We start from the raw sequence: 12,829 nt of genomic DNA, 5'->3' as shown, positions 1-12,829 counted from the left end.
CAGATTCCTTTGTTTAATAAATCAATTAAGTTTTAAATACAAAAATGCAGAACTTCTTTTTTCTTCCACCACATTTACGACAATTTTATTTAACTAGTTAAAAAATAGTTTTAAAAGGCCATTTTTATGAATTTTTAATTAAATTCTAATTTACATCCAAACAGCTTATAACAAATCAAGTAAAAATTAATAATCTATTAAAGAAATCCATAATTCACCATTTTCTAAAAATATAAAAAAGTAAAAATTAAGAATGCGAATTGTTAAGCTATACAACTGCTTAAATTAATATATGTATACCAAACTTAGTGTAAAGGCAATATTTTGTTGCAAAACAACTTGTTTTAATGATTGCCAACCAATGAGAATAGTTAATTTCCTAAAGAAAGATTTAAAGTACCAATGCAAAGCATGATTAAAACTAATTATTTAAATCAGTCTCCTGCTTGCTAATTGAAATCATGATTAAGAGTGATTTAAATTGCTTTGATTTAAATCAATCCACCCTGCAGCCAGGTGTAAGATTCTGCTTGCACAGATGAACCTGGATCAGGGCTTTATATAGTGAAAGTCTGGGGCAAAATTCTGGCCCCAATGAGTTTTGTCCTTAACCTCAGTGGGGCCAGTATTGTTTCTTCTGCTTAGTTCTTAGGAAAGGGTGGGGGTAAATCTCACTCATACAATAATGGTACATGGAAATATTGAAGAAAGTATATTGAAATGTGGTGAGGAGATTCCCCAATTAATATTAAATATAGTACACACACACCACCCCCCAGGCCCTACACACATTTTCTGGCTTAGTTATAAGGGTTGACCAATAGTAACCTAATGCACTACCAAAAGTACAAGGTGACAAAGGTACACTTTTTTTTCCCCCCAAGCTTGATCTTATCAGAATCAGCAGCCCTACCTACCACCCACCTGCCTCAACAGGTGGAAAACTTGATGGGAATGGTGGTGATTGGGAAAGCCCCAATAGAAGGGTGGGGGGAAGAGAACATATGTTGGTGGGGGGTATGGGAAAATGCAGGGATGACACCTCTTTTCACTTTCATTAATTTAAACCCTAGCCCTAGGCCATGTGGAGCCTCTTCTTGCTGTTTTAGCAGCCCCACCTCCACTCCCCGTAACTGTAGTTTTGGAACTGTGTTCTGCAAGTGCTGTGGGTCTTCCCATTTTGGGGTTCAGGAAGAATTTTTTCTTCTCATTGGGGCCAAATCGGCAGAGGCCTTGTGAGTTTATTCACCTTCCTTACAGCATCGTGGAAGCACAGTTAAGTTGTTTTAGTAATATGTGGTAGGGATGTCAGTTCATCACAGCTTTTCAGCTGGATTCCAGTGTAATTCAAGGCTAAAAGGGATCATTCCAACTTATTTTTACTTTTGGGATTTTGCTGATGGGCCTTGTGCCCTTGGGATAGGGGAAGACCTTGTGGCCTTCAAATGCCAGTACCTGCTTTGGCACCTCTGTTCTCCTTGTAGGGTGAGGTGGGAGAAGGATGTTAAAAGGATTCAGTGGAGTGAGCTGAGTCCTAGGGCTAGGATGGTGTCCCCGTTAGGGTTGCTACATTTCTACTCACAAAATCGAACACCCTGCCCCTCCTCCAGCCCTGCCCCTCCTCCAAGGTCCCACCCCCCGCTCACTCCATCCCCTCATCACTCGCTCTCCCCACTCTCACTCACTCACTCATTTTTACCAGGCTGGCTCAGGGGGCTGGGGTGCGGGCTCCGGAGTGGGGCCAGAAATGAGGAGTCCAGACTGAGGAAGGGGGCTCCAGGCAGTGGATTGGGATGTGAGAGGGGGTGAGGTCTTCAGCTGAGGGTGCAGGCTCTGGGGTGGGGCCAAGGGGATGAGGGGTTTGGAGTGCAGGGGGGGGCTCTAGGCTGGGGCATGGGGTTAGAGTGTGAGGACTCTGGCTGGGGGTGCAGACCCTGGGGTGGGGCTGGGGATGAAGGGATTGGGGTGTGTAGGAGGGTGCTCTGGACAGGGACCGAGGGGTTCGAAGGGTAGGAGGGGGATCAGGACTGGGCCTGGGAGGGGGTCAGGGTGCAGGCTCTGGGCGGCGCTTACCTCAAGCAGCTTCCAGAAAGCAGCCTCCTCACCGCACGGCTCCTGGGAAGCAGCCGCCATGTCTCCCCTCCAGCTCCTATTGGGAGGCGTGGCCAGGCGGCTTTGCGCACTGCCCTGTCCACAGGCGCCGCCCCCGCAGCTCCCATTGGCCAGTGGGAGATGCAGGGGCAGTTTGGGGTAGGGGCAGTGTGTGGAGTCCCCCTGGCTGCCCCTACGGGTAGGAGGCAGAGGGCGGACATGGCAGCTGCTTCCTGGGAGCGGCATGGCGCGAAGGCTATGAGGGAGCCTGCCAGCCCCACTGCGCGGCGTCATCAACCAGACAGTCAACGGCCTGGTCAGCAGTGCTGATGGAAGCCACCAGGATCCCTTTGAGACTGGGTGTTCCGATTGAAAACCAGACACCTGGTCACCCTAGTCCCCGTTGAAATCATGTGGAGTAGCTTGTAGGACCAGAGCTGTAGTCAGATCCTGCAAGGTGCTGAGAGCCCTTCCATTAATCCAGTAGGAGGAGTGAAAGGAATTCAACACCTTGCAGGTTCAAGCGCTTATGCCTTTCCTTCTTTTTTTATAGGGTCTTATTTGTTCTTATATGACATAAAGCCCAAAATATATGTAAGGAAAAGGCTTTGATGATGAGTAGATAGTAAAACCAAACTTTATATATATAAATAAAAATAAAGCAAAGAAAATTGCATGTAATATACTGTACTCATACAGACAGATAATACGATTTGACATATGCCACAATATGATTTAACTTTGAGTACTTTAGGCAGATACCTAATAATGTGCCACTGCAGTGTTTCCTAAGAGGGCAATAACAATTGTACTGTATGATTTTCATTTGTACTGTCTTTTGTCTTCTGGTTTAAAATAATGACAGATTATGGAAATTATGAACCAAATAAATAGGCTTATTTTTAAAATGGAAAAATTTAATTTATTTTTGCCTTAATTTTTTTTATTGCTTCATTTACAAAGGTTTATAAGATACGATAGTTAATAGATGATGACAAAGTAGTTCAATCATATTTTGTCATTTCATCATTATTTGTCAATGTACTTTGAAGGTTTGTAGAAGACAAAATGTGGGTAACATTTTTGGAAGGAAGCTCCGCTTTGAGCGCTCTGGACCTGAATGGTACTGAGGTAAAGTACAAATTACTGAAATTATCTGTAGTATGCTAAATTTGTAATTCGTTAAGCACTGTGTGGTTTTCAGGTTTTCTAGATAAATGTTTCTTAGCAGACTAACACTCGGCATATAGATTTGTAACATATACTCTCTTCTTTTGAATTTTATTTCATTATCACTCAGCAATTTAAGTATGGTAAACTGCATTTTGCAAATAAGCAGCATTAGCAGGAGAACAACTTGTTAATCTGCAACTTCTGCCAAGCATTTATGCACTTCAATCCCATTTACTTTTATGGGATTCAAGTACATACATTATGCTTTGCTTAATAGATATGAACTTAAGCCCCGCTTTAGGTTCTTCTTAGGAACTGGAACCTTAGTGTAAATATGGGGCCATATTTAGTCCTAGCAGAAGCAGGAGAACTCATTTGAAGTCATTGTCACCCGTGTTTAGTAATTTAAGCTGCTATACCAGTTGTAAAAGTGCCTATATCTAAGTAGATCCTAGGCCAAATGGATGAGGTTCTTTGGCTTGTGTTACGGAGGAGATCAGACTAGATGATCATAATTATCCCTCTGGCCTTAAAATCTATGAGATCTTCACTTCTATTGATATTTATTTTTTTGCAAATCAGTTCAGTTTTTTATAGTTCTAAGGATGCAAAAAAAATGAGGTGTTTTTTTTTACTGGTTTATGATACTTTTATTTGCTTAAAAAACAAATGTAAGAATTCTGAGACTACAGTGTGACTAGGCTCTAATTTCTATGGTAGAGTATATTATTAATCCAAAATTTAGCACTCCTGTGCATAGGTGCTAGAACTAGGAGTTTGCGGGGGGTGCTGCAGCACCCCTGGGCTTGAAGTGGTTTCCATTATATACAGGGTTTACAGTTTGGTTCAATGGCTCTCAGCACCTCCACTATACAAATTGTTCCAGCATCCCTGCTCCTGTGGTGCAATCCTGACCCTATTAAAGTTGTTGGGAATTTTGCCATTGATTTCACTGTGACCAGGATTTCACCTGTGGTACATAGTAACTTCTATTCAGGTTTGGAATTGGCTAGATCCCTAATAAGACTTTTTGATCTTGTAATCTTATCCTCACAGGTAGACTCTTACAACTTGGAAGTCACTGAGGCTCTACACAGGGAGTAGGAGTTCAATTCATGGGTCAGATTGCATTGTATTAGTCCATATTACAGAATTGTCACGATTTGCTTAGCTCATAATTAAGGCTGACTGTCATGACAAAAAAAGAGGAAATAATGCTTTTGTCAGAGTAAAGAATGCAAAAGCCATATTTTAATTTTTTTATTACAAAAGTATTAAATAGTTGTAATTAATAGTTAAAAAGCAAGTGAAGATGTCAAAATGTCAAAAAAGAAACAAATGGCTTAAAACTTTTGGAACACGCTTGCTGTATAGTAGGAAGATTAGAATGAAAAAGATCATGGCTTTTCATAAAATCATTGTTTTGCCACAGAAATCCTGAAAAACATAGAGCCTTGTTCATAATATTCTGTATAGCAGAATGTGCTTTTTGTATATCTTTAGATCCCTGATTTTAGTGCTTAGTTGTAAATTTTTGTACTTGGAGTTTGTCTTTTTTATCATGTGGAAATTCAGCTTTTAGGAAGGATCATAAACATTAACTTGAAAAACTCAGACTGGATCAGAAGTTTGGAAGAGGAGATGAATCTAGAGAAGATGGTTGGATTGCCTTCATCCACCAGCTCCACTTTGCTTTGTGAAGATGCTGAGGTTTCTGCAGACTATGATATGGAAGGTCTGTTGGATCAAATTAGCTTCTTTCCATCCTAGATATATTACTTAAATTGTTTAAGAGATGTATAGATTTATTTTAACTTCATGCCAAACAGTCCAAAGGTGATCAGTTTAAAAATCAGAGACTCTCCAGCAACATATGCGTGGCTTGCAGAGCAATGTTAGTTTTGGTTTCAGTTTGCACTCTATCTGTGCTAGTGGCTTTGATTAATTTGCCACCATTTTTTTTCTAGATTTGCTGGGTATTGTTCAGAGGTATAGGAGGCACTGGGAATAAAATATGAGGTTTTCAAAGGATTTTAATTAGGGCTGTTAACTCACGTGATTAACGCCAAAAAATTAATTGAGATTAAAAAATTACTCATGATTAATCGCAGTGTTAAACAATAGAATACCAATTGAAATTTATTAAATATTTTTGGGTTTCTTTTCTACATTTTTCAAATATATTGATTTCTATTACAACACACAATACAAAGTGCAGAGTGCTCACTTTATATTATTTTTATTACAAATATTTGCACCGTAAAAATGATAAACAAAAGAAATAGTATTTTTCAATTCACCTCATACAAGTACTATAGATTTTTTTTTTGTTACATAACTGCATTCAAAAACAAAACAATGTAAAACTTTAGAGCCTACAAGTCCACTCAATCCTACTTCTTGTTCAGCCAATCGCTAAGACAAACAAGTTTGTTTACATTTACGGGAGATACTGCTGCCTGCTTCTTACTTACAATGTCACCTGAAAGTGAGAACAGGCGTTCACGTGGCACTTTTGTAGCTGGCGTTGCAAGGTATTTATGTGCCAGATATGCTAAATCTTCATATTCTGTTATTGTTTAACTATGCAATTAATCGCAATTAATTTTTGTAATTGCTTGGCTGCTCTAGTTTTAATGAAATTAGGCTTCCAACTCCTATTGAAAGGCAATTAGTGTGGCACTTAACTCTCTTAATCCACTTTGAAAATACCAGATAAAATGACCAGAGTGAATTTAGGTATGTAAAGTGGCTGATTTTATACCTGGGTCAAAAGAGGAAAAAATGTTGGCTCTTACTGATGGAAGGAAATTAGGTTCCTTTGATTTTAAAATAGCAGTTACCCCCATTATCAGCATCCTCCATAAGAGGTTTGATAGTTTACAGAATGGTCTTTTTTTAATTGGGGGAAGAAAGGGATCTAATAACCAGCCAAATGAAGAATATAGACGTATGTGTTACTGATAAAATAGGATTCCTCCTCTGGTTATCTGGCTCAGAGAGTAGATATATTTGAAAATAGGTACAGTATTGCTAATCTTCACATTGTCTCTGGAAGAAAGACAAGATGCAGTGGATGTGGTTTAATTAAGCCACAACTTTATTCACTTAACATGTCTGCGAATAATAATAAGCACCTGCTCTGGCTACCTGCCACACCTACTGCCTATGAAATTGTGACATCTTGACTTAATCTCTTTACCTACTTCACCAGGTCCTTGACCTGACTCCCTAGAAAGTCAAAAACCCACCACAAATTCACCAATCTAGTGATTGGGGGGAGGGAGGGAAGAATGCCTTTCTAGCCCCAAAAAGAAAAACGGTGAACTAGCACAAGTCCGCAGCCAGTCTGAAACCAGGTCCTGCTCTGTTCAGATGGGTGGGAGGGTGAGTGGTGCAGATCAGTGTCTGAGGAGAAAGCGTGAATTCCTTCCAGAATACATAGGGTATAAATACCTCTCCCTTCCCCCAGTCCATATGGTGGGTCAGTGCCCCCATCAGGTTCGGCCATTTCCAGTTCTCCCCTTGATGCTGCTCAGGTTAGTCTGTTCACGTTCCCCTCCCTCATAACCCAAATGCAGTAGGGACATTTAAAGGAGCCCAAGGCTTGCTTTCCTGCTGTCCAGACAACAATCCACTGCATTAAGTTGCAGTGAGCACATTGTGGTAGCTGAGGAAAAGATTTGTTATGGCTAAGAAAGTACTGTACTGGAGAGGAAGACTTCATGAGGTTTCACTCAAGCTACAAGAAAGAGAATTGGTCAAGCAGGATTGGCAATTTTTTAATGTGCTAGAGGGAAAGTAGAAGACTTCCAGATTATACCAGACCTTCCTATACTGTCCGAAGAAGTTGAGTATGTCAAAAAGAGCCAAACACACGATTTCATTATCTGTATTCATATTCCCTAACTGACTGTGAGTTGTATACTCTGGCTGCAGTTTGTTTATTTGACAACTCAAAGTTGTTAATAAACCTCTACCCTGATATAACGCGACCCGATATAACACAAATTCGGCTATAACGTGGTAAAGCAGCGCTCTGGGGGGGTGGGGCTATGCACTCTGACGGATCAAAGCAAGTTCGACATAACGCGGTTTCACCTGTATCACAGTAAGATTTTTTTGACCCCCCCCCCCCCGCCCCCGAAGGACAGCGTTATATCAGGGTAGAGGTGTACAGCTTTTTGTTTATGATGGTCAATGAAGAGATTTTACCAGAGAATTGGATGAGTTTTGAACAGTAGAACTGAGTTGATCTCCATTTTTCTTTCATTAATTGATCTGTTCGTTTTTTAGACTCTCAATTTCAATACAGTATTTTTTCTTTCCAGACCTTTGAAGTAGTTTAATAGATTCTACTGTCTTTGTGGATTTATCTCATTACTGGTTTCCTGAACAAAGGTCTATTCAGTTGCTTGGCCCACAGAGTTTAGACACTGGAGAAATGGGAGGGTGTGGGGGGGTATTATTTAAGTATTAATACAAAGAAGAATACATTTCTGCAGCCCAGTGTCTCCAACAGTTCTGATAAATATGGGCTATTGCCTTCGTTGGCAGTTTCTAGAGATAGTTCAGAGCTGCAGCACACCTTGTGCTGGCCATGCTCCCTTCTCCGGCTTGCTGCCAGATACTCTGCCTCCGTGGCAGCCATTAAGTGGCAGTTCACTTTGCTCCTGACTTTTCTTTGACAGCATTGTTTTTTATTTGGTTTTTGTTTTTTGGAGCAGAATGAGCAACTTTTCTCTTTTCTTTTCCTCTCTTGGATCGGGTATAGAGCAGTGGGGTTGCCTCAGCTACCGGAATCCAGCACTGCAGCGCCCCTCTGCCAGAATCCCACCCACACCCTGTGTGACAGGGCTACCTTGCAAACACCAGGCTAAATCATAGTATTCTATATGGAAGGCAGCTTTTACAGGTTCTTTGGAGGGCGAATTATGCCCCGCCTGTTCTAAGCCAGCCAGTCCTCTTGTTGCTAGGGTTTGGGGCGCTGAGTTAGGGTGACCAGATGTCCTGATTTTATAGGGGCAGTCCCGATTTTTGGGTCTTTTTCTTATATAGGCTCCTATTTCCCCCCTCCCCCCGCCGTCCCATTTTTTCACACTTGCTGTCTGGTCACCCTACGCTGAGTTAGACAGGCATGTTGGGTCTCCCCCCTACCCCAAGAAGCCATGACTTCACCACAGAAAAGTCTGATCCAGAGATGTAGAACAGAGAAAGGAGAGACTCCAAGGACAAGGTGGACCTCAGCCAGCCAAGTCAACCTGTAAGTCCTGGGGCATTGAGGGGGCCATATCCAGAGGGCTCAGGGTGCTGCATAAAGTGAGCCACAAAAGACCATGCCTTGGTCACAGCTAGGGGGCAACACTTACAAAGTGGGCCAAAAAATCCAAAAAGAGAGAATGAAAATGTATAAGAAACCTGAGAAGCTTTTGTCCTCAGACACTCCCACCTCTACTGAGGAAAGGGAGTTCCGAGATTTATGTTCTGAGCCAGGTCTGGAAAAAATGCAGCAAATATTTTGTTTTGCCTTTTCCCCTGAGATGTTTGAAACCATCTGCAAAAAGGTGCATCAGCAATACATACCCAGCTGGTGCAGGTGATAGAGGACAAACCTAATGACAAAGACTTGCCTTCCAAATCTTTGCCTGAGTGGGGAATCTCACAGCACCGATCCTTTGAGGATGTCATCAGAGAGGAATGGGAAAACCCTGACAAGCATAATTATAAGTTGCAAGAACAAAAAGTGTCTCAGACATACCAAAGGTTGATGCTGCAGTGGGATCTATAGCGCAAAAAAAAAAAAAAGTAATCCCATCTGAAGGGGATTTCTTTCCCAAAGACCCACCGATAGAAAGGTGAAAGCTATCCTTGGAAGGGACTTTGAGCTTTGTTGGCCACCCTTACAGTGTGCTATATGCTTTGCAAGAGCCATAATCTCCTGGCTGGATGATAAGGCCAAGAAGGGCAGAGACCATCTTGACTTCCAGTCTACGTTTAAAAAACTTATCTAGCAAAAGCCTTTGTGCCACAGACCAAAATGGATGCAGTGAGCCACGGCATCCAGGTCAGCATCCACACACCAGACCTGGCATCAGCTCTGGAAGGTTCAAGCACACTCCAAAGAAATTCTGTGGTCATCTAAATTCACGGGTTCTCTCCTCTTTGGAGAAGAATTAGATAAGATGGTGGCAGAAAGCATTGCCAAATGAACAGTCCTTCCCTTCCCCAAACAGTGCTCACAAAAGTACCAGAGGAAAGACAACAGGCCATTGGGAGAACCTTGGAACCAGGGGTCAGGTGGCAAATCTAGAGGTGGTTTCATCACCTCAAAGAGTCCATTGTGATGAGCCAAATGTGTCTCCATCCAGATCTAAATCTAGGAGGCAGAATTTACCACCACGGATCAGTGGGTGAGAGAAGTAGTGAGTTGCGGATACTTCCTTGAACTAAAGCCCTACCCCATCCCTGTTTTATCCAATCCATCTTGAATGACCCCATCAAACCTGAGTTAGTATTATGTCAAATCTTGCATCTTCTGGACATAAAAGCTATAGAAATTGTTCCCTCAAAAGAAAGGTTCCTAGGTCTATACTCCAAATTTTCATTATCCAGAAATGTACCGGGGTAGTGGGAAATGGAGGTCAGAGCCATCCTGGATCACAACAATGGATGAAGAAAACAAGATTCCAAATGGAGACCCTAGCTTCAGCAGTAGTATTCTTGTCCCAAGGGGACTTCCTTGCTTCTGTGGAACTAGTAGATGCCTAGCTGCACATCCCCTGTAGGGCCACACGACCTTAGACTAGTGAGATTTGCACAGCCCGTTACCAGTACCAAACACTACCATTCAGCCTGTCATCGGCCCTCAGGGTCTTCACCAGATGCTAGTGGTGATAATAGCTAGATTCAGGTCTTAGGGCACTCAACCTATGTTCCTTCTGGGTGATATCTTGATCAGATACACTGGATCTGCTTCATACACATTGTTTCATGGCAAACACTAGGAAAATTCCTTGATTCTTTCCACAAGGATAGTCTCCATGCATCTGAAGAAGTGAGGTTTTTTACCCATGAAAGCTTATGCCCAAATAAATCTGTTAGTCTTTAAGGTGCCACCGGACTCGTTGTTTTTGTGGATACAGACTAATATGGCTACCCCCTGATACTTCACTGGGAGTGAAAATAGACGTTTTGTAGCAGAGATCACTGGACAGATTCCAGGAAAACTGGAACCTGATAGTCATGTTAGTAAAGTGCACAAGGCCAGCCATAGCTCAATCTCTCTAATTAATGGGCCTTCTGGTCTCATGTGTAAGATTCACAACATGGGCAAGGTCTCATGTCAGGTGTCTCCAGGCCTTTCTCTTGAAAGTATGGAACCATTCACTGGAACAAATGCAACATCACATACTGGTTCCAATTCAGTTAAATGCTTTAACTGGTTTTCCTCCTTTCCTATAGCTTTGATAAAATGTTCAAAGGATTAATTTTGTTTAAAACTGTTTGTTTAATGGTGGACAGTGATTGGGTTGTGTAAACACCGTTGACTCCTTTGGGCCCATTTATTCCATCTACATTAATATAGCCTGCCTCACAGGAGATCATCATCCCATTGTTACGTCCGAAGCCAAAGATCCCCACAGAAGAGCTGTGGCATACTTTGGCTGTTTGAAGAGCACTGAAGATGTATCTCAAGTACACAGAATTGACAAGAATATTGGGCTCCTTGTTCATCTGTTTTCATCCAAAGTGCTAAGGACTCAGAGTATATCCAAACTATCCCTGGCCAGATGGATCAAGTGCTCTTGTTCCAGATGGAATCAAGGCACACTCCACAAGATCTGTGGTGACTTCATGGGGAAGGGGGTGTGGCCAGCATAGATTGTGCTGCAGGTTGGAACTGCCTCTGAAAACAGGCGGGGAATAATCCATATGTATCAGAATTGTGCGAGGTGCTACTAGCAGAAAGAAAATGATCAGATAAAAGATTTATCAATCCTCAATACAGAAGATTTTACTTTCCAAGGTCATATCAAATTACACTTCATTTAACATAACATAGTCCCTTTAACAGGAAAAACACCATAAATAATAATTCCCCACAACTACCTCAGAATCTCTCACCCATCCTTCTATGAAACATCTGAAAGGATAGATGAGCCTTAAAGCAAGTTTATAAAGATTTTTTAAAAATCCAGGTCTTGTCAAACCAAGGAGGTAATGGGGTCAAGAACTTCTGGCTGAGAATGCTCTGTCTGGTGTTTCCTCCTTTAAAACTAGTTAACTGTTGATTTAAGCAACTTGGCAGATTGCAGTTGAGGTAGTATCACACGTGGTACTGTACCCAAACCATTTACAGCTTTTATTGATTAAAAATACCATCATAAATTCCACCCAGAAATTAATGAAGAGCAAGTGCAGATCTCCTAGTACTGGTATGAGTTCTCTGCATGAAGCACTACATGTAGAACATACTATTGAAAAGATTCACACACTTAAAAAAAATAAAATAAAATAAAACCTCAGACACCAGTTGCAATGTCCCACGGGGACATGAAAGGCACTCCAAAGTCTCTCCTAAATGATGGAAGGAGTGCAGGGACCTCTGTTATCTACCAGTATCTTCAGAAAGAAAAATCATAGCTATATAGTTATTTTACTTATCTTTGAGGTATGACTAATATATCTGGTGAAAATATTTCCCAGAACTCAGCAAGCTTTCCTCATTCCCAGCTTGGATTTTTCTCATTCGATATATTTTTCTGAGTAGGAATTATTCATTTGTTTTGGGACATGGGCTCCTATTTTTAGTAACCTTTGGGCTATAGAATTACTTATTCCCCGGTTAGATATATGTTTCACAATTAGCTTCTGGGTCCTTTAAGTACATACCTAATTAAAATATCTATTGAAGAAATCTTTGTGTTTTATGAGCAGAACTTGTTCTTCTCTGGTGGCCATCTGAAAGGATACAAAATCAAGATTTTTAGATACTGTGATTTTCCTTTTGTACTTGGCATTTTCAGTAATCACAGAATTTGAGTATTTCCAGCTGCTCTGGGTATGCCTACGTTCTTCATATGAACAGTTGTATCGTATAAGAATCATGTAGAAAGGATCTTTCAGTGGTTAGTTAATTCTTTGAAACATAGGATTTTGATGATTTCATTATGAAAAGTAGATCTCACAATAAATAACTTCCATGCCTGGAGTCAGTGTGGATGGGACGAACATTTGTAGATCCCTTTACTTTATATGCTTTTTTTCTGTTTTTGTAGGTGATATTGATGACTATAGTACTGAAGTGGAAGAAATTTTTCCTCAACATCTACAGCCAGGTACAAGTTCTGGTCTTGGAACCTCACCAGGCTCTTCACCTCGTTCCAGTCCCTGCCAATCACCCACATTGTCAGATGGACCGCTACCCACCCTTCCAGTTAGACCAAGTCGAGCACCTACAAGAACTCCTGGACCACCTATATCCTCACAAAGTATGTATCATATTACATAAATCAGACAACTACATCTCATTCTAGTTACCTACAATTTGACCTTGAAGAATATA

The 12,829-nt window shown here is 41.3% G+C and overlaps 1 protein-coding gene across 1 annotated transcript in view; it reads left to right on the top strand.

Moving 5' to 3' along the window:
• Nucleotides 1-12,829, top strand: part of SYNJ1 (synaptojanin 1) — a 117,142-nt gene that overhangs the window by 70,635 nt on the left and 33,678 nt on the right. Inside the window, exons 21-23 of the mRNA XM_045002329.1 lie at nt 3,144-3,222; nt 4,840-4,999; nt 12,543-12,755. Of these exons, the coding sequence (XP_044858264.1) occupies nt 3,144-3,222; nt 4,840-4,999; nt 12,543-12,755 (452 nt within the window). The remainder of the gene's footprint in view (nt 1-3,143; nt 3,223-4,839; nt 5,000-12,542; nt 12,756-12,829) is intronic.

Source organism: Mauremys mutica, chromosome 1 (genome assembly GCF_020497125.1).
Source record: "Mauremys mutica isolate MM-2020 ecotype Southern chromosome 1, ASM2049712v1, whole genome shotgun sequence".
In the NCBI taxonomy this organism is placed as follows: domain Eukaryota; kingdom Metazoa; phylum Chordata; order Testudines; family Geoemydidae; genus Mauremys; species Mauremys mutica.
The sequence above is the reverse complement of the archived record's forward strand: the minus strand, read 5'-3'. Positions and strand labels throughout refer to the sequence as shown.